This window comes from Manis javanica, chromosome X (genome assembly GCF_040802235.1).
Source record: "Manis javanica isolate MJ-LG chromosome X, MJ_LKY, whole genome shotgun sequence".
NCBI lineage: Eukaryota > Metazoa > Chordata > Mammalia > Pholidota > Manidae > Manis > Manis javanica.
Genome location: NC_133174.1, coordinates 3,584,400 through 3,606,400, shown reverse-complemented (window position 1 = coordinate 3,606,400; position 22,001 = coordinate 3,584,400). Strand labels below are relative to the sequence as shown.

Here is a 22,001-nt window from a genome sequence, read left to right as displayed (position 1 = left end):
CCACCTTTCACTTTACATGAAATCCTCTTTCTGGGCTTCCTGCTCTTTTCCATCCTTCTCTCTGATCCGGAGACAGTCCCACCCAGCTTCATTTATTTTTATTTAGACTCTACAGAGCATGCTTTTAAACAAAAGGCAAATTGGAAACGTGCTTACGGATGCACACCGCACCCAACCTTGGCTCTGAGGATGAGGGGAATGCACCTCCTCTCCAGAAGCTTCAAGAGTCTGCTGATAAAATGCTTCCCCCTCTGCTTCCTATCGCCTCAGAGTGCACCCCAGAGCAGGTCCCTGGGATGGGCGCCACAGCTACGAAGAGAAGAGAGTCCTGTGTCACAGGTCTTCTGCACCCTGTACCACCTTCGTGTCACACAGCTGAGGGATGGGGCTTTTCTGTACGGAGCTGGAAGCCAGCCTCCTCTAGGGGCCTGGGGCCATCTCCCTTCCTCTCTGAAACCTGTTAAAACCTTGCAACTGCAGCTGGTGATGACCAGGCATGAAGTAACGTTTGAGCCTCAATGTCCTGTGTCTGGTAAACGCGAAGCTGCATTCATGAGTGGGGGGCCCGTCGTGTTCCCTGTAAAGTACAGCATTAGCCATCCACCCTCCCTGCCCAGCCATACACCTCACACTGACAGGGGATGAAGCCCATTAGGGTAACAGTCACAGGATGGCTGGGCTCGGCATTCCTGGCATGTACACCGACAAGATAAGGGTGCCGGCTGAACGCCAGGGACTTGCTGGCCTTCTATTCATTGCTCATCCTCAGATCATGCTGGGGACTGTACATCCTGGGAATGGCCCCACACCAGGATGTAAACGCCTCCTCCCTGTCTCCCATCTTGTTTGGACCCCCACGCATTGTCCGCAAGCCACCAACCCTTCCCTTCATCCTTCCCGAGGTCTGCCACCACTCCCACTGCCCTCTTGCTAAACCCTCAAACTCTCATGCCCAACTGCTTTCTGTAAGGCTCCCCGGAAAAATTTCAATTGTCCATCAATTCCATGTTCCTTGTCCCTGCTCTTGCACTGGACGGAAAATCACAAACTTCCACACGCTGATGCCAAACAGCTGACACCTGATCTCTCTCTGAGCAGAGCGGAGCTCAGACCGAAGCCAGCGAGTCATCCCTCTGGCCAAGGTCCACCATGCTTCCTGGAAGGGGTACCCCACTCAACCGGGACCCCAAACTCAAATATCATCACTCTGCAGTGTACTACAACCTAAAGTCTGTAGCAGCTGTGTGCCTGTTTACCTCATCCTGAAGGACTGTCTCCCAAGCCCTCGCTGGTATTGATCGGCCTTCTCTAAAAGGCTCCCTGTCCCTGGAATCCAGGACTTCACTTCTCATCTTTCCACCATCTCTGGCTTGTTCTTTCTTTCTTCTTCTTTTTTTTTTTTTTTTGGTGGGGGGCACTTTTCCTCTTCTGCCCTTCCTCTGAATGTCCTACCTGGCTTTGCATTTTCAGTATCCACTGGAAGTGAGCACATTATTTTGACCCTTTAAAGAAGACCCCATTTATCAAGAATTAGATCTTTAAAACACCGAAGATGGAAAGTGGATGTGCTGCATACCAAAGGAGATATGCAGCTTTGCAGCTCAGATTACGTCCTATAAAGAAGGAAAGAATGGCAAGAAGATTGGCCTTGTGTTTTTAGGCCCTGTGATGTTAGTGTTGGAGAAGTAGGACCACAGAGAGATTGATTTCTAAACTTTTATCTTGGGTGTCGACAGAGAGCTCGAGTGTTGAGTTAGGCTGCTTGGAACATCTGTGAGAAGCAATCTCACCCACCCCCATGGTTGCACTGTCATCCTCAGGTGTAAGAGGAAGACACGATTTCCTAGCGATTCCAGCACCTTGGACAGGGTGTTGCACCTGTCAGACACTTGACCCCCATGATTTGACCTTTAACAATGAATGACTGAGCACCTTGTATGTCAGGCTCCCACAACCATCTCAGTCCGACAGTCCTAGAAAGAATCCACTCTTAAATGGATAACCCATCAGACTCCCGTCCAACGAGCCCAATCCTGGTTAGAAGTCCGCTGAGCGTGTGAGGGGCACTAACCAAATTGCACCAGTGTTTTGTTTCTTACCACCACCCAGATGTCTTGCAAAATGAGGCCATGGGGTGGACCACCTGTGCTGGCACTCCTGCTCGCTCCTTATGAATTATGTAATGAATACACCTGGGGCAGGTGCATGAGCCTGTCCAAGCCTCACACGCATGCTGCTGACAGCACACAGGCAGGGAATGCACCTGAAGGCCGGCAGCAGGCGCAGCACATGCTCAGAGGCAGGACATGACTGGGACTGCACGTTGGCCCCTGTCCAGTCGCACGGCGCTGGGATACTTCCAGGATTTTAGCCGGCCTCGCGTGGTTTCTCTGCAAGGCCCGTTTGGGAGGCATGACCCCCTGTCTGTGTGGATGCTTCCCTCGGTTATCGTAACAATACTAGACAGAGCAATGGCACAGCTAGGAATTAGGCAACACGCCACGACGATGTGGGGTGGAACAAGTCATTTGCAAGTCATGGTGGACAATTGAATAATAAAGGTTCTCTGTTATCATCACGCCTTTACAGGATACAGAGAAACCCTCAGTGGAGAAAGCGATGCTCCATGTAATTCTGCCATCTCCCCGGGTTCTGAAAGAAAATGCTTGGAATGACAGAGATGTGGCCTCTCCGGCTAATTGCATTTTCTCTCCTGGCTGCCTCTGTGCAGGATACATTACTTTTTAAGCAAGGATTGCCATTCTGTTTGATTACACAATTATTCAGAATGCTACAGTCCCCTTGTGTGAAACAGTACAAAGCTCTTCTTGGAAAGGACTATTCCCTAAAATGCTCAGGTGTAGGGGATTTGTAAACCAGCAGACGCATCCTGGAAATTAAGGGAATGGCTGAAGGGGAGCATTTTATCTTTTGGCAAAAAAGGAAAGAACACAGTCACAGGGTATGATATTGGGGTCTTCATGGACATCTTAAACGCTGAGAAGTAATTTTCGCTCTGTTCTAGAAGGACCAGTAGTATGAAGACACTGGGAGTCAGACTAGGCATATATGCTATTATAATTAAATAAAAACCAATCAATACGTGCGATGATCCCAGCATGAGCTTGCTTGCTAGCCAACATCATAGAGTTGTAGAAAAAGCCCAATTACATTAAAACATAACACTCATTAAAGAGATAAAATATTCAACTGATCTCCACTACTAAGGTGTGGAAATCGTAAACTGATTTACATGCAACGTTTTGAGAAGGAAACATCAAAGGCAGGCTTGTGTGGGTGTACGCAAAACACCGAAGGATAATAGACAAGAAAAGTCTCACTGGGGTGGGGGGAATGTTCTGGGTTCGGTTTTCCAAACCAAAGGGATTCATCATTGCTACTCACTTTTGGTCTTTTACAGGATGACACAGCCTTAGAAAAGGAAGAAACTTGATACTCACCTCATCTCAATTTTTCCTGTGAAAATAGTAGACCTGAGATCTACAGGTTTAAGGCATCTCTCAAGTTCACAGAGGCAGTTCATGAAAGAGTCAGAAACGAGACCAAGGGTCCAGTCTTCTTGTGTGTTAAGATGGTGCTCACTTCAAGATTTAAACAAAACCAAACCTGTTCTTGTCGTCAACACGGTAGGTGATCATCGCCATATGCAATGCACCACTCAAAACCAGCCATCCAGAAACACCGCTCTGTGGCTATGTCAAGTGCTTCTAAAACATCTAGATTCCTAAGTTAAAACCTACCAGTTCAGTGCACAAAAAAAAAAGGAAGGAAAGAATGAGAGAGGCAAAAAAAAAAAAAAAAAAAAAACGGGAAAAGAAAGCAAATATGTGAAAATCTTAGCAACCTGCTGGACTGACATTTGGACAATTGGACAATTCTGTCCAATTTGATCCATACAGGCTGAGCAGTGTCAGCCCCAGGGAGGACGCCACTAGAAGAGAACAGGGACCTCAAGCACACTGCAGCTCCCACTCACCTCCCTGTCCTTTGCTCAACCTACTTACACTCACTTCCTCTACACTGCGCAGTAGGCGCAAGATCACCTAGCTGTGCAGAAGAACATCAAAGAAACCATGATCATATTATCTCATGAAAGAGTGAAAGATAGAATTTTTAAAGAAAACCTCAATGAGAAGTCTTCCCAGCACCTCTGAAAAAAAGTCACCTTCTCAGCAATAGGGCAATCTGCTTCCGAAGAAAGAGAGGGGACACGGAGAAGAAGGGACCTTTGAGGCTCCAAGAGGGGCAGAACACCAGCCTGGAGAAAAGGAAACATGGTGGGTGGTGGCCATGGGTAACAGCAGCCATGGAAGCCCTGCGCTGCCTGCAGAGGCTCGTCGGGGCTGTGGCTGGCCGAGGTCTGCTGGTCCCACATGCACCACTCCTCTGTTCTCCGTCAACCTCTGCTCACTGCCCTGAGACTCCGGCTTCCCTCGGCTGCACAGCGACTGGAAACGTGTCCACGCACCGAGGACTGAGAATGATTCTACGTTCTGTTTACCTTTCACCCTTCATGTTCGGGTACCTTTTTTTTTTGCACAACAAACCACCAAGCTGAAACAACTGGCTACCTATGAAGGCATCAGGAACACAGATGGAAATCCATAGGAAATATGCTCAGGAGAAAATTGTCGGCCGCATCTTACGCACATATAGTGGATAAAGACACACATACCAATGCTCCAGTCCATTTCCTCGACAGCATCCCCGTAAGTGCCATGTTTACTTTTGCCGGCAAACTCCTCGGAAGAGTAGAGGGCCGTGTGCACGTGCAGGTAGGACAGGACAAGCAGGAACGGTGTGTCAACGTTCCTGGAAAAGAAAAAAGGGGCAGGGCAATATAAGTATGTTTGCCACCGCTTTAACGGGGACCAAATCACACTAGCAGATGCCATTTGAACATAGAGACAACAACACAGAAGGTTGCCCAAGAGCGCACGCTGCATTCAAGGAAGGGAGTCTCCACAGTGCCTGTCGGGCGACTCACTGTCACCCTGTACGAATGAGCAGACATTCTTTGATGTCACAACCCAGAAAGAAATGCAGTGGACAATGGCCTGCTGCTTCCACAATTCTACTCTTTCCTCTTTATACAGTGATTAATACTCATCCAAATACTTTCAAAAGAGTATTGTCTTTGGAATGCATGTGCACACACATGCACGTGCACACACACACACATACACAATGTAGTGAAGACAGTATCTCGAGTTGTTATCACATCAATCTTTCCAAGCCATGCACACGGCCGTCTTCAATGACAGTCCAAGTCTCTTGGAACAGAGACTTATTTGTCAACACTGAAACTTTTGCTGTGAGGGCAACATCATTTGCAACAGCCCAAATCTATACTCTAAAGTTCATGTTCTTGCAAAAGTATTTCTCAGGTGTGAGTGCACCTAAACCCAGTCTGTGGTACTTGCTGAGCACACACAGATGATGGGCAGTTGTCAGTGCCAAGGGTGGCCCTCCTGACACCTGCTGTGAGCCTGGTTCATGCGGGGAGGCTGGGGGCTCCCACCTGAGCCTGCTGAAAGGGGTTGCTTTCTCTTACATAATAGATAATAGGCTCAGTATTTACTGAGCCTGGGAAGGCATCTGTCATTGCTTTCTGGCTAGACGGGAACAGAGCGGGAGTGCCCTTTTGGAGGCTAGTGGGGCCCCAAGGCAGGCGGGGCTGGAGGAATGGGGAGCCCGACAAAAGCCAGGTGTCAATGATTATGTTCTGCCCTGGCCGAGCACCTGGGCACTGCCCACATGAGGCCAGGAGACGGGGCATGTCCTTCCCATCACCGAGCTCCTGGCACCAGCCCAGTTGACGGCCACTAGCACCCGTCCCAAAAAACTTGATTATTCCCAAAATATCGCACTGGCTCTCTCAGATGCAACCACCACCCCAGTCATCCCAGAGACTCATCACTGTAGTACAGTTTCTGTAAAAGTCGCTCTATCTCGAGTCGGTATTTTATTGATGGATCTCTGGACTTCCAGCCTAAGCCAGGTCTCAGCTCAAGTTTCTTCAGCCAACGCAGTGCCTTGGGGGTCAGCCCCTCACAACTGCTGCCAACCATGCTTCACCCCGAGGGCCTCACCCGGCACTAAACCCTCACCTTTCAAACAGGACATAAGCACAAAGGCTCACATGTGACCTAACCCAGGTCCCTCCTGACTGGATTCAGCACATCGTGCTTGGTCATCTGTAGAAGCGTTTGATGGTTTCAATGTTTGTTGATGAACTCTGTCCCTTTTTTTTTTTTTCCTTGCAAGAGTCTAAGATGAAGGAATGTTCTTATTACTCCACAACAGAGAGAACAAACCAACAAGAATTAAGTTGTAAGTGGTGTGTCCCACCTCCAGGAGCAACTGGGCTTCGAAGGTAGGAGAATTGGAATGTGCATCAGATCTGTAATTTACTACTGCTTCTCGGAAAAGAAAGAAGGTATGTTAATGCTCAGAGCTGTCCTGACAGCTGATGATTGATAGGGGACCATCTCAACTAAGCATCTGTGTGGCTACTTGAAGGGTAGATGCCCCCAAAGGTCCTATAGGGGACCTGAAAGTAAGCCATGTATGGACTTGGTGGGTACGCCTCTATCTGGTTATTCTGGGAGAAGTTCATTGACACGTGGACAAAGCGCACTTCCTTCTCAAGGAGCAGGTTATGGCCCTAAACCCCAGTGCAGATTTCCCAAAATGAGCACACATTTACACACTTCATACTCAACCCTCAGCAGACAGGTCCACGATGGAGGGGCACGTTTGACTCTCACCCACTCTCCCATTTTTTTACAATTAAGAAAACCAGGTACAGGGAGCTTAGGAAGTCAGCCTTCCCAGTATGCATGTGGTCTAGGCTGGAACTGCAGCGTGAAGGGATCAGATGGGCTGAGAATAAAAACCAGTGGCCCTCCCAACAACACGACACAGAGACCTCGCTGAAGAGCCAGACGCAGTCAGCATCGCTGGGTGAAATCCCAAGACGGAGGCATTTAGAATCGCGAGCTGGAAATGAAGAGAGAAGGGCTACAGTTGGCCTGACAAGCTAATAAAGGGGGCTCGAGATAAAGGTGGGTCATGGGCAGGGCAGAAAGACCAGGTGAGCAGAAGACGTGCCACATAGCTGCTCCATCAAAGCCACAAAACAGGGTTCCCATCTTGCAATTTGGAGGACCTTCCATGGAAGGGGGCAAGGCCCTTCCGGCATTTATTATAAAAATGTGCACATTTATAAAAGTGTACCCCTCTCCACCCCTTTACAAAGCAGCGGTTTTCTTCATCCAGTAGACATCAGAGATACCCAGAGCCAAGGTCCTGGGTGTCAAAGCAGAGAAACTAGGTTTTCTATACAAAACGAAGCCTGGAAAATGTAGGAAAGAGCGCCTGGCTTGCTAAAACACCGCAGCATGAAGATTCACCATCCAGGAACAGAGATGCATGCAGTGGAGCCCTCGAATGTAGGCTGGACAGACGTACACCATGGGCTGTCCTACACATGCCGTGGACGGCGACTGGCTGCTTGCTCTCGTGGGGAGGCATCCAGAGAGCAGGAAAGGCCACCTCCCTCAGGGCCACGCCAGCGGAGGAGGCCCAGGCTGCTCTTCTGTACGACCTTGAAAACTGAATGACGCTTGGGCAGGGTGGTGGGAGTGAGCTTTCTCAATAACTGCTTAACTCCTTTTTTATGAGCTGGAGCGCTTCAGCAAACAACTCTTTCAAGAATTTATGGCCACTGTCTTGCATGCTGTGTGAAAAGATGGAACTTTCAGCTGCTACATGTCTTCCTTCTATTTGTTAAAAATACAGATGGCCGCTCTATGCCTTCCAAGCAACCTGCAGTGATTTCAATCTGCAAATCAAAAGATGTACATGCTATAAACGCACGAGGGAAAATCTAGGCAAGAAGATGGCTACAGTGTTATTTTTTTTCTGTGTGCAGGGAAGGTCTTTTAAGTAATGTTTCTTATCTGAGGGTTTGACCTTTATTAGTCAACAAGTGCCCTAGCTCACGTCAGCGTAGTTTAAGAGTACAAATGGCAATGTCCACAGGTTCTCCTCTCTGACAGCCCTTGGAGGCTGGTGATTCTCAACAGTCACACCACCAGAGATCCTGTGGCCACCACTGTGTGCAACAGAGACAGACGTACACATGCAACCGTTTGTTTCGTCCCTCCATACCTCCCCCGTCTGCCCAGAGAGCGTTCTGCTAACACAACACGAGGGGCTGGAAGTATAAAGAGCAGGCCCACCAGACTGGCCATCAGTAACCCACATTCAGACTAGAACATGAAAGATGAGTCTGAGCTGACTGAAGGCCACAACAGCAGAACAGACGGTGGACATGGAGAAGGGGAGCAGGTTATGACCGGGCAGGGCTCAGAACCTGCCCCTGCAGAGAGGTTGATGGCGGAGGTTCTTGCAGCGTGCCAGTGTGTGAGAATGCTGACACGTCACTGCTGGAGCTATTCCCGTGGATGGTATTCAGACGTGTGCACTGGACAGGGGCAGAGCCACTGCCAGGTATTTACCAGGTGAGCTAAAGGCACAATGTCGAAGGCATGTGTCCCCAAACTATTCATTTGGTAATCCACAATAATTCTTTAAAATAAAAACCCATATACATGAAAAGTGGCCCAGAAAGGTATCACAAACATGCAGGCATTGCTCTAGCTCAGGCTGCAAAGGCAAATGGACTCATCAAACATTGGCAACTGTGTTAATTTCCTACTTTCTATATTCTGATGACCGCTTTAATGTTTTTAAGAAGCACATGCCATTTTTGTAGCCATAAAAGAGGAAGCTATGACTTAAACACACACATAAAGTCAAGAAAACTATGACAGTCACCTCCTCCCCACACAAACGGAGGCTGATGAAATGGACGGCATTTTAGACTTGAACCGCCGGCTCATTTTCATCCTGCCCACGCCCTCCCAGCCACGGTAAGCACCCAGTGTCCCCACAACGGCCTCGTCCATGCCACTTCCCACTGGGCTCTCTTTCCATGAGCGTCCTTCACAGACACCTCGCCTACGGCTCTGCACGTTCCTTTAGATGACACAGATTGGCCCCCGTCACGAGTAAACCGAGGACATCACACTAGGAGCCGACCACCCTCACCCCCCCACTCCTGGCTCATTCTCAACCAGAAGTTAAATGCCTGAGTTTGTCCACCTGTTTGCCAGAGAACAGGTGGAGGAAAAAGACTTGGAGGCTCTGGTTTCAGATGACCCGGCGTCCTTCACTAGGTCCCCTAATGCAGAGAGCGGAAGATTCTGAATGTCTGTCGGAATAAGAAAGTTCACAATGTCCCTTTGTTTGAGATAATATGAAGAAATAATTGATGTTGTTGGAATAGAAATTGTGACCCTAAGGAAGGAGATGGACTCCAAAGTGCCTTTGGAAAATCGTCTACTTCTTTTTAGCTACTGGAAGACTCCACCCCTTCTTTTCCCTCCTCTTGACGTTCACGTGCATCTTCTTTACTCCCAACTCGTAATACACTGGTGTGAGGCACTGCCCATGTTTAGCAGAGGCGGCGTCCACAAGCTTTCTGGACTGAGACCCTTCCTCTCGGGAGGAGTCCAGCTAAGTGGACACAAGGGTCGTCATAGGCTGTCTCTGGGGACAGGGCAGGCATGCGGCCAATGGGCGGCCGAGCCTAAGGGCTCTTCAGCACGTGCTCAGGAGGAGGTGTGGCAAAAAGCTCAGCATGTTCTACAGGGACGGGAGGGCACCCCCTTTGGACAGACCCCCGCCCCCAAAGAAACTTCACAACAGAGCCTGTGTTCAACCCATCAGAGAAAATTCATATGCTAGGAACACCTGTTATTATTTTGACAGCCGGTATAAAGAAAGCTCATTTTTCTTCAGCTTCACTCTCAGCCTGGATATGGGGACAGAAGCCTGTGTGGGACATGAGTGGTGGGAGGGACCTTGTCCTCACCGGAGACAGCCTGAGACGTGAGCAAAATCGGGATCCGTTCTTAGACACCAAGGTAGCGATGCATTCCCTTGGGGACCGCGTGCTGCAAAACCAGATGTTCCTCAAACAGCTGGGAAGTTTCCCACGAATCCCTGCCAGATAGTCCCACCCCACCAAAAAAACAAGGTGTTTCTGACTTCTCTGGAAGGCTGGGGAGCCACAGCATCACTTGCACTCCTGAAGGGCGGCCGGTGGCTGGCGTCACCCCTTAATGAGTTGCAGCAAATCCAGCTGCTGTGTCCCTAGGCTCATGGGCCCATCACGATTCCCCCCACCACCCTGGACCCCTGTGGTGTGCACGTCGGTGCCCGATACGCTGAAGGGCACGCTTCCAGATTCCAGTTTAGGTCATGATCCCAGGGCATAAAACAGGTGTGTGGGTTTCATGAAAAGAGGAAGGACTCAGAACCCTTGGTCCACACCCTGCTCAGTTAGGAACACTTGCCCTGGACCCATCGTGGTGGAACCCGAGCCTCCCTCCATGGCCTGCTCAGTCTCTGATGCGGGGTTCCTCCAAAGAACCCCAGCCCCATTCCTAGATTCTTAGCCCATTGGTCCAGGAAAGGTAAAGACCAATCAAGTGGTTTCTGTCCTTACAGAGCAAGACAAATCTTTAATGATTTAACCTTTCCACTGTGGGGAAGCTGGGGTTCCTATGGCCAGGATTCTCCCTGAACTTAAACCACCTGATGATGTAACTGGCCTGTTGCTAGGCTACTGCTTCCACACTTGTAGGCAATAAGCCATTATTGCGCTATATAGAGAGCTCAGCCCAGTGCTCTGGGCGGAGGCAGAGACGCTAGTGCTCGACCTACCGCCGGGAGAACAAGCTGGGTAATAAACCCCTTCACCCCAAAGAACGTTTTGCTGTCAATTTCTTTGGTCACATTGAATCCATAGCAAATGTGCCCGGGGTCTGAAACCCACTAGCAAGACAGCACTTTTGAATGTGTCAGAGTGTCTGTCCGTGTGGCCCTTACTATCTAATTTACTGGTCTTACCACGAATTAAAATCGGTATTGCCTCTATTCTTTTCTGGCTTAAAGTCTTCCTGGAATTGATAACATCATCCCAAGATCCCTTTATTCCAAAGATGCTCTAGGCCAGATCCTTGCCATGCATCACGGCCACTTAACCACGGCGCGTGGTTAGGTTGGAGATGCCCTGTAAATGCGTGTCAGGATTTTGACAGTGCCCAATGGAAATGGCAGTGGCCCAGGATTAAAGATCACATCATCCCCCAATTCATTCACCAGCTGTCACGGGTTTTAGGGCATTATGACTACATATGCCATGCGTGCAGAAAGAAGTCGGTATTCCCTGTAGAACTACAGACCATAGGAAATGGGGGACAGGACTCTTGCCCATGACTTTCCCTCCACTCAGGGCATAATCCTTCCACGGAGGTGTTCCCTCCCGTTACTCGTACTTTCCATAATTCTGGCGTCACGCTGGCTCCCATGCGCAGAGCCGTCAGCCCTCAGGGTTCGCTCGAGTCAGAAAAAGGAGCTCATACCACTCGGGGCAGTCAGAGATTAGACACAGAACTCCACGCCATCCCAAAGTTTGGATTCGTTTTCTAGTAGACCTCATGCTAAAGATAGAAGAGAGTTCCCATATTAAGCCTAACTGAAAATTATTTATTGCACTTCCAATCATAGCCTCCTAAACACACACACACACACACACAGACTATCTTGATACATGTTGCATAAACTAAGAACAGAATACTCATGCTAAATTTCATCAGAATTTATGAATCCAATAACTAGATACCACAAACTTAAAAATTACGTGGGGGTATAGAGACACCATTTATTCTTAGAAACTACCTCTTCAGAGCAAGAGTGTGTATACTGAGCAGAGAGGTTTCTGTCAATGGAATTGTTTCTCCCAACACGGGAGCCCTGATCTCAAAGCACTTCGAGAGGGAACAGGCCAACACAGCTGACTCCTCATGCCGCAGAAAGGCGCAGGTCTGCCCCTCTCTCCAGTCTACACCCTGCAACATATGGGTCTCCTCCTGCCCACTGGCATTACAGCTTTTTAAAGGCAGCCTTGAGCAAAAGAAAAACTCCTCTGTGGACACCACGAATGTGCTTTGCGCACCTGTCACCATGCAGCCCCTTCTGAGTACCCAGCTATACTTCCCCACCACCGAGCTGATGGGTGCTGCAGACACGGGAGCTCAGGAAGGTCGCGGAAGGATGCATTCTCCTTTAGCAGCATCAGACCCGGGCTCTCGCCCTTGCTAAGGTCAATCTGAGACCCCCAGTTCATCCCTTAGCTTTCTTCCAACGAATCTGTATGCAGACCTTCTCAGTACATCTGCAGAGTAGATGGCAGAGCTCTGAGGACCATAATGGCAGAGGGAGAAAGCTGAGCTGGCTTTGGGGGCTAGGCGGCACGGGGTTTGGGGGGTCCCTCATGAGAGACACACAGGGAGGGTCAGAAATCTCTAAGAAACCTAGAGTTCATTTCTTTGTGTGAGCTCAACAGGGATTTCTTTCCCATTAAAGTGTATCAAGAATGACCTGTCTCTTACTTAACTTGCACATTACTACACAACTTGCAACATATGGTGAGCTGATTACCTAGCTTTCTAATAGAAGCATCTTCCCAAGATAAATTCCATTCAGAGGAGAGTGGATCAGGGTTGGAGCGTGTGGTCAGAGATGCCAAACCTTCATGTCCCCCACCTGCACGCCTGTAATCCTGGAGCATGTGCCCAGTTCTCACTGCTTTGACCCCTTTTCCTCTGTTGCTCTGACAAACTCAAAATCCATCTCACAGAGCTGAGAATTCTAAATTATTCAGGATATTCTGGCCCATAAAATAAGACATATAAATGTGTCTTTGGATCCTGGAAAACAGTTTTTATAAATAAGGCAGTGTCACCTTCATTTATTTATTCTTCAGTGACATACTGAGGCAATTCTCTCAAGATTCTCAGATCTCTTAGTCAGTGAACCAAACATCTAATATATCACAGGAGGACAATTTTATCCCAGGATGATTTTACCTAGACGCTTTAAATCTTGTATCTCCAGACAATGAATGTAAGAGGCGTTTGGGGAACAGCACCATAGTGTAGACATGTTCATATTTCCACTAATATTGGGCATGCATGCACTGCTCCAATGTGGGTGACAGCCATTTGCACTGGATTCATCTACTTTGGAGAATAAATCCTTTTGCAAACACTCAATAACCATGACGTCCAGTTATGGTGCTGCCAGAACAACATAAATCTCTACATGTAGCAGAACACGTAGAAACCCCAGTATAATGAAGCTAAACCGTTGGGCTTTTGATACCCCTATGATAATCAAATTTGTTACAGTCCCCTCCCAAATTCCTTGGCAGAGGACCTCATGACAATGCCTTGTAATCGCATGAATATTCATAAGTACTATCGATTCCATCATTTCCATCAAAACACCACAACGCACACTATAAAAAAGTGATCCGCCCTGGAAACTGAGAATCATTTCTGAACCCTGTCATTTTGTAACAGGCATGGGCTTATTTATCTTCTCTCTGCATGTTTCTGAGAGATTGCTGGTAGGTGGAGAGGACATGGCAGCGTTCAGTAGTCACAACCAGGTAATTTTTCGAAAATAAAACAGAACACAAAGCACCAGAAGGGATCGTTCAGGCAAGGGAAAGGTCTTTGTAGGAAGCTGCTTTTGGTTCGGTATCTGTGTACATGTCACTGCATGAAGATGTAAACATCTACATTGTATTATTCTAAATGCATTCGATTCTACATCAATCTCACACTCTGAAGAAAAGTCTAGAGGTGTAATAACAACTGTGGCATTTGCTCCTAATAGCAAAAATCCACATTTGCTCCAATATTTCTCAGAGTGCCCGCTGGGACACCTGGTTTATATACCCTTAGGGAGCTTGTTAAGATGGAGATGTGTAGCTTTACCTCAGAACTCGGCAGGCACCTCAGTGGTAAAGACGGGCTGTGCTGTTTTCAGAAGCACCCCATGTCATCCTTACACAAGCTCGGAGGAATCTCTGTTCCATAGTGATGGCCAAGCCTTCTCCCCTCTTCCTTTCTTGGTCTACTTGTGAGAAGGTCCAATGACCCCCTTTGTTTGCTATCCTGTGGTCTGAGCCAGCATCACACCCACAGTGTGGGAAGCTGCCCCAGAAATGCCTCCCACTGGCTGTGCGCCAATAGCTGGAATTACCGTAGGTACTCAAGGGCATCTCCGTGTGCAAACAATACGGGAAACAGATGCCCAGGAGCACGATCAACAGCTTAAAATTGTCTTTTTTTTCTCCTAAGAATCACGCTGTCTTTCATTGTGCCATTTTGTGGGGCCCCTAGGTATTCGTATCTGGTATTTCTTGCCTGACAAAGAGGTCTTCCCTGCCCGGGCATGGCCTTGACTGCTAAGACCAGATGTCTGATTTCTGGATGGCACTTCTGCTTTTCTCTACAGTACTGTCCTGCACGTAATAAATGCAGCAAAACGGTTTTGTGTCTTTTTAGCAGCAAGGGTTACGGAGGTATATCTACTCAGGATTGTCACGCACCCCTCTGCGGACAGTTAATCCCTTTGCTCATTGCAAACCCCCAAATGCTGGACTGAAGGGAGCTTAAGAGGCCCCAAAGAGGTCGTGCTCTCTCCCAGCTTCCAGAGTTCTTCTGCTCAGGGATCTGCCTGGAATATTTCAAGTCTGCCCCCATTGCTTCTATCACAAGGGCAACATCTACACTCAAACACCACACCCAGTGACCTTTATACTCTCGACGGTGCACTTGAAGATTAAATCTGAAGCCCCTCTGGCCATCCAGCATGGCCTCAGAAGCAGGTGACAGGAGGGACGCTGGCAAAGCCACTGAGGACAGCCCCCGCACCCCACCTCCTCCGGGAGGTTATGCAACGTGCGCCACCCATGTTCCCCTCCTCCAGACGGCGTGTCTGGGGGCATCTCCAAAGCATGAAGGGGCAACTCCAGCCCGAAGGACCACCACCCAGCTCTCCCCACTCCCTGGACAGAGCCAGGCGTGACGCTTCCCAGGCAGCACTGACCGTCGTATGAAGCTGGCCGCGTCGCGCGTCAGCCTCTGCGTGAGGTTGTCATAGGACATGGGCTGCTGGGTGATCTCGTGGTCCCTTATCAGAAAGCAGTTCAGGGGCCGGAAGTAGTGGAGGAAGGCCAGCAGGAGGCCGAGGATCAGGGCGGCCAGGAAAAGCAGGCAGAAGAAGACAGCGGGGGGCACGTCGAGCAGGCCCAGGTGCTTGAGGGCCACCAGGGTGAGCAGGGTGATGGTGATGACCTTCAGCGGGGTGTAGGCCAGCACCCTGATGCCCCCGATGAAGACGGTGCCATCCCCCGGCTTGCAGTCTCTCATGTTGGTCCCGAGAAGCCCATAGAAATAACCGAAGCCGTGGCTCAGGGGATGGTGACAAAAGTCTGCGTTGTTGTGACAGTTGTTACCGAGGTGCCACTTTCCTGAGGAAACAAATGGGTAACGGGTTCAGTGACCAGAGCACCCAGGCATGTCTGAGTCCCATGCAAAATAGGAGGCTCCCTGGGCACAGTGATGAGCCAGGTGCCAAGTCTGGGGGATGCCACAGCTTTTTGCTCCCTTTTCCAGAAACAGGGCACAAACGACTCAATGTACCAGAAAACAAGAACTAATTCAAGAATTGAAATAAATATATAAATGAACAAATGAATGAATGAATGAATGAGTAAATAAATACATGAATGAATGAATGAAAATAAATAAATAAATAAAACAAAAGACAAACACCTAATCTATCAAATAGGTGGGAGACAAAAGTACACAGAAAAAACTTAAGGTTTTTTCTGACACAGATGTCTTTCCAAGACATTTCTTTAAAATTAAAGTGTTGGAACAAAGTCGGTTTTGCTCCTTGACTGTGAATGGAAATGAATCCTTCTTCAAAAGACCACCCTAGAGGCATGAAGAGATCATACTCGCAGCTCAGTAAGGACTTCAAACACCTACGCACATTCTAATACAATGTGGATTACATCACTGAATTAGGGAGTGCCTCACAAAACACAAAAAAATGATGTGGGAGGGAAGAGAATGGTCATTATGCTCCCAGGAGACATTCTAGGAGTCACCTGATGACCTGCACAGATCAAGCTAACTGGGGCAAAAGGGAGAGGGCACCATTCCTCCCGATGGACACAGGAATGGGAATATCAACCCAGGCAACTTGTGATACCATTTTAGTATTCAAATGCAAAAGGAAAATCTTTATCAATAGTATGGTACATATATATATATATTATTTATCTTTTATTTATCATCTGTCTCATCTATTTTATCCATTATCTATCCATCCATCCACCCACCATCCATCCATCCACCCACCCACACCCACCATCCATCCATCCATTCACCCACCCACCCACCATCCACCCACCCACCCATCCATCTATCTATCCATCCATCCATGCACCTATCCACCCACCCACCCATCCACCCATCCATCCTTCCACTCACCATCTATCCATCCATCCATCCACCCACCATCCATCCATCTACCCACCCACCCTCCACCCATCCATCCATCCACCTACCCACCCACCATCCCTCCATCCAACACCCATTTATCCACCCATCATCCATCTCTTCTACTGCTCTGTCCCTCCCATCTCTATCACCTACACCATCTATCTTGCCATATATCCATATACATCCACCTGTCCATCCGTGTATTATCTCCCTCTTCGTCTTTGTATTTACTATCCATCCCCCCGCACACACATATAGTGACATATACCTACACATTCAAATAGCCCAGATAAATGCACTGTGTTTTATTGAGAACTGAAAACAATTTCTTTCCTAAAGTTGTACAAACCCTATCACGATGTCATCCCTAGGAAGGCTGCTCTGAGACCCTCTCTCTTTCACCCCACACAGGCACTCGCCACCCCCTCCTCAGCTGTCCGTACCTATCAGAGCTGTTGAGTACCCTTGATTCTTCAGAAGCTTGGCGAATGTAACCTCACTGGTGGGAAGTCCTCCAGAACAGGCTGAGAAGATGAAAACTCCTACGCGGGCCGCCGATGCCATTCCTGAAGCAGGAGAAATCAGCCATTAAAGCTGGAGCTGAGGGGGTGGCCCGAGGAGGATCTGGGCCCCGGGGACAGAGTCAGGCGGCTACCTGATCGGACGGGGTAGCGGCCCGTCATGAAGGCGGCCCTGCTCGGCGTGCACAGGGGCGATGCCGCCAGGTGCTGGGTGAGCTTCACGCCCTCCTGGGCCAGCCGGTCCATACCGGGTGTCCTAGAACAAGAGTCATGTCACTTGGGATGGCTGGGAAAACACAGCTTCCTCTCTGGCTCTCGTAGTGACGTCACCTCCTAAGAATCCAGGGAAACAGAGGATTGTGTGAGATTTGGGAGGCAGAAGAGGGGAGGGAAAGGAGAGATGATACAGAACAAAGACTAAAACAGGGAATAAAACCACGAGGAGTTCTAGACGACCCAGGTCTGGCTCTTTGGGGGGTCACCCAAGCCCTTGGTGGGCTCTGAGCCCCCGTTGCCTGTGACCTAGGGGAGAAGAGAGAAACGAAGCTTTGAGAACAGGCAGCTGAGAGATGGGTGGGGGTCGGCTCCTGGCAACTCCCCACCTACGGAACCCCCAGGCACCTGTGTGCCCCCAAAGGAGGAAGGTCTGGGGCAGCTTCAGTCCTTTCTTCCACAGCCAAGGGCAGGCTGCTAACCTGCTCTCTGTCTCTGCCGAAGGCCCACGTGCCCCCAGGCAGAGGTGAACAGCAGGATTCTGTGGGCATTTCCCGAAGAACACCGGGCACTGGTCAGGACTCCCGGGAGACGGGCAAAGCTATGGGTCACTCACATCCTCATACAGCTTTTTTATGCTTAGGAAATATTCATCTCTGAGCTCACTTCTGGGATGCTGGTTGTGTAAGACAGGCCTTCCTGGTGTCTTTTCTCCAGGAAGGGTCTGGGCCTCATCTTAGGAAGGCCTCCCATACCTCCCCAGCCTTCAGAAATGAACATCTTTCTGTTCTTAGACCGTGCTGGGCTCTTCTCCCATATGCTCCACTGGGAAGCCTGGCCCCTGCCTCTCTGCTAGGCTGGTCCTTGTCCACGCTTCAGGTCTGGGCAGAGGGAATTCTCACGGGCCTCCTGTCCTACAGGAGGGGCCTGTTCCTTGTGCAGGACGTCTGAAGGGAGGGTGTGGCTAACTGTGTTCCCTTCCAGGGGGGCTGCCGTGGCGGGGAGCACCCCGTCCACGGCAGCCCCACAGCCTCCCTGGGCCACAGCCCACCCAGAGTCCAGCTACCACACTGCACCGTACCACATGGCATGGGAAGATCATGTCACGACATATGTGACGTCAAACTGGCTCCCACCTATAATGAAAAATGTCTCTCAGAAAGAATTGGAAAGCATGATGGAGAGCAAGACACATGCAGGGTCGACTTGACCCAAATTCTTCCTTGGGATTTTAATAGGCTTCCTTTTCTTTTCATAACGGCTAGAAACTGAACCTTCTAAAATTTAAAAATACATGTATTAAAAATACTATCTAAAATGAAAAAAAGAGAATAGAAATTATGGCCCTGATAAACAGCATTACATTTCTAAAAAGGAAGAGGGCAACAGAGGTCAAAAAGTGAGATCTAACATGTTTCAAAAGGAGACAGAAGGTGGGCCAGAAAACAGACATTGGCGAAATCAAATCTTACCCCGGTCTATGCTTTTAAAAATCTAACAAATGTCAGAGCTACATGTATATTCGAAACATAACAATCAACTTTTGATGCAAAGCCTCAGGTTGGAACTGAGATCTTGTTATATCTCGTAGGCAAATGTCTCCTCAAAGGAATAATTTAGTTCATTTTTGATCAGACACATATGATGGGAAGCACCTTCCAAGATGCACTGTTGTGTTGCAAACATGCGAAGCCAGAGGGCTGCCAGGTAGGTACATCAGAGTCCCGTGACCCTTTGCATTAACAGGTCCACCCTGAACTCCAAGTACTATTCACAGATCTCAGGAGGACTCTCACAGAAGCTAATGATCTTTCTCCATCTTTTGCTTGAAACCCGTTTGTACTGATCGTGTGTGAGATGATGCTTTTCACAGAACCATCTTCAGGTCTTTGTTTCCTTGTGATTATAAAGAGAAAAGACAGCCCTACGGCCGATGCAGTACTACACAAGGTCCGCCTCTCCGTTTTAATCCTGAAGGCATCCCTTACGTGAAGTCACGTGTACCCGGGAGGCTTAGCTACAAAACTTCTTTCTCTGTCCGTGGGTCCCCCAGCCCTCTGCCATCATCCGACATGGTACGCATCCCTGCCCACCTGTCCCCAGCCGGGCTGGCTGGCTGATAACCGAGGACAACAGGTGTGAGAAGGGGAAGGCAGGCGTGCAGGCGGGGGTGGCTGGCAAGCAGGGACAGGGTGGGCTGCACACTGGATGAAGCCAGGTGCCCGAAGAGCAGACAGAGTAGCAGAGGTGGACCAAAGGGAGACCAACATGGAGGGTGTGTGCAGGCGGGGCACAGCAGCGAGCCACACAGAACGATCAGGGACATCTGTCCGGCGTTCTCTGAGTTTACCCAGCTCCCTACATGTGTTCATGTGAACAGGTGAAGCCACACCTGCCTTCCTAACGCCCACATCTGTCTGTATCTACAGAGAGGCACCCAAGAGTGTGTGCAGTCTGAAGAGTTTTGGGCACTTCAGCGTGGTCTGTGCTCTGGTGGTGTGTGTTCAGTGTCTAGGGACAAAGACCCATCAACAGAGACGGCAACCGTGTCACCCAACCTGAGGGTCTTGTTTCCATAGCACCCGGGGTCTCCAATGCCTAAGTCATCAGCCACCAGCAAGACGAAGTTGGGCCTCGACACTCCCTGGCTCCGGGCCTCACACAGGAACAGCAGCAGAAACCAAAGGATCCTCATCTCCCTGCAAAGGAGACACAGAGGTGAGGGCCATGGCGCGTGCGGACCCTTCTCCTTCTCCGGGACCCCCCTCCCTCCTCAAAGAAAATTGCGTTCTCCCAGGTGGCCCACCCCAGATGAGACGCGCTAAAGAGGTGCTCTGATGTCGCTGGGCCAAGCGTCTTATCAGTCTTCCCGTGAGCTTGCTTCCAAAACAAACACTTCTTTCTCTGCAGTTTTTATAACGAACAAACACCTCTTGCTTTCTCCCCAGACCACAGAGTGGGCTCTGTCCAGGCAAATGAAACCCGTTACTACCTGTCATCTTTTAGTGGCTAGGCTTTGTCCTTAGCTAAAGGTTCTCTGAGCTCTGGAAAGACACATATTTCACTAAGACCCATTTTCCAATGTCCTGTCCTTTCTAAAAGGAGCTAGGAGTGTCCATGCAGTAGCTCTTTGAAAGGAAATGGATAAACATGGGTAAATCTTTCAAAACTCAAGGAGCACGAGCTCCCCAGGTGGGGCTGTGCGCGGTGCATAGGTCAGAGCAAAGGCCCTCCGTGGAAGGAGCCGCTTCCTCTTTCACTACACACACACTTTGAGAACAACCGGATGGAGACGTCAGGGGAGGACGGCTCCTGAGCGCACACAGCCGACACCCGCTCTCTGATGCCCACAGAGTTGCCAGGTGAATATTACACACCGAAGAGAACCTGCAGGCATGTGAGCGGTGGGGCAGTAGAGCCCTCATGCAGTCACCTTGGCCAAGAATCAGGGTCGGATGCCCACAATGGGGCCAGCCTGCAGGATGCACCCACCTGAGCTCTCCCACACATCCTGAGCTTTGGAAGACCACCAGAGACACACCCATTGGTAATGCCTAGGAGAGGCTTCGGGCTTCGGGTTGGCACATCAGGGGGCCCCCAAGTGGACTTAATGGCTTGAAAATCCTTAACTAATACCAGTAACTTTAAGAGAATAGACATAATAATGCTCTGCTCCCATCAGGATGCAACGTACACCATTTGCACCACAGAGGAGCAAGCCAGCGTGCCGTGCTTGTGTTTCTGCTATCTATCTTCATGTTTCACTTAGTAGAGAATATAAATAAATAACCTGTCTTGTTGTAAAACTACAACTTCCCGAGCGCTTCCAGGCACCTTAAGGGTATTGCCCACTTCTTCATCAGCTCAGCTATACGCAGAAATATCATAGGAATGTGTTTACTCTGCACTACATTTGACCTGGCATTCTTACAGTGAGTTGACACAACTTCTCAGCCTCAGGAGTTCTTGTTGGGGGGTGGCTCTGCGCCATGGGGATACTCAGCAGCATCCAGGGCCTCCACCCACAAAATGCAAGGGCACCCTCCCACCCTGACTTCTGGAACCAAATATATCTCCAGACTGCCAAGTGTCCCCGGGGGTGCGAAACTGCCCTCCATTGAGAACCGCTGCATTAAAACCCATCCCCTCTCCAAACAGACATCCTGCTTTTCGGAATCCAGATCAAAGGATCTTCACCCCCATGCATGGTAATCTGGAGCAATACCTTTCTCCCCTGCTTTATCTGCTCCAAAATCCCCTCTTTTTGTCTCCTTCTCGAGGGGTATCCATTTTCTTAGAGGTAAACTCAGCTGTGCAGGGGCCCTCCCTCTGAAGGTAAGCAAGCAGGTGGATGTGACTACTCACAGGCTCCTCCTGAAGCCAATCTCTCATCCCTAACTCTGTCCCTAATTCTCTCTTTGGTGACTTTTATTCTATTTACTGGGCACTAGAGGAATGAGTGGAGAATTGAGTCAGGAGTGCTGTCCCAGCTCAGGACACCAGCTGTGAGGTCTTGGGCATGAAGGATGAGCTCCCTGTGTCTTATCGTCACCCAATGTTCCCTGACATCCTGGCTCTGCCTTTGGGGGGCCAACTGAGATGATGGAAACAAAGGGTTTCTATAAAATCAGGATCTCAGAGAGTTCCCTGCACTTTAATGTTTGCTGCAGCATTATCCACAACATCCGACACAAGGAAACAGTTGAATGGATGAAGAAGATGGGCTACATATATAATATGTAAC

At 49.3% G+C, this 22,001-nt stretch overlaps 1 protein-coding gene across 13 annotated transcripts in view; it reads right to left on the bottom strand.

Annotated features, from left to right (window-relative positions):
- STS (steroid sulfatase) overlaps positions 1–22,001 on the bottom strand; it is a 485,388-nt gene that overhangs the window by 403,787 nt on the left and 59,600 nt on the right. For 12 of the 13 annotated variants that reach the window (XR_012127519.1, XR_012127520.1, XR_012127521.1 and 9 more), the window contains 5 exons: positions 19,816–19,956; positions 17,179–17,300; positions 16,967–17,089; positions 15,058–15,481; positions 4,697–4,833 (listed from right to left, as the gene is read on the bottom strand). Coding sequence is in view for 10 of the 13 variants with exons in the window: in XM_073227935.1 (XP_073084036.1) it covers positions 4,697–4,833; positions 15,058–15,481; positions 16,967–17,089; positions 17,179–17,300; positions 19,816–19,956 (947 nt within the window). In the remaining 3 variants the exon portion in view is untranslated. Of the gene's footprint in view, positions 1–4,696; positions 4,834–15,057; positions 15,482–16,966; positions 17,090–17,178; positions 17,378–19,815; positions 19,957–22,001 lie in introns of those variants that run through there. The other variant, XM_037013468.2, reaches the window with a different exon arrangement.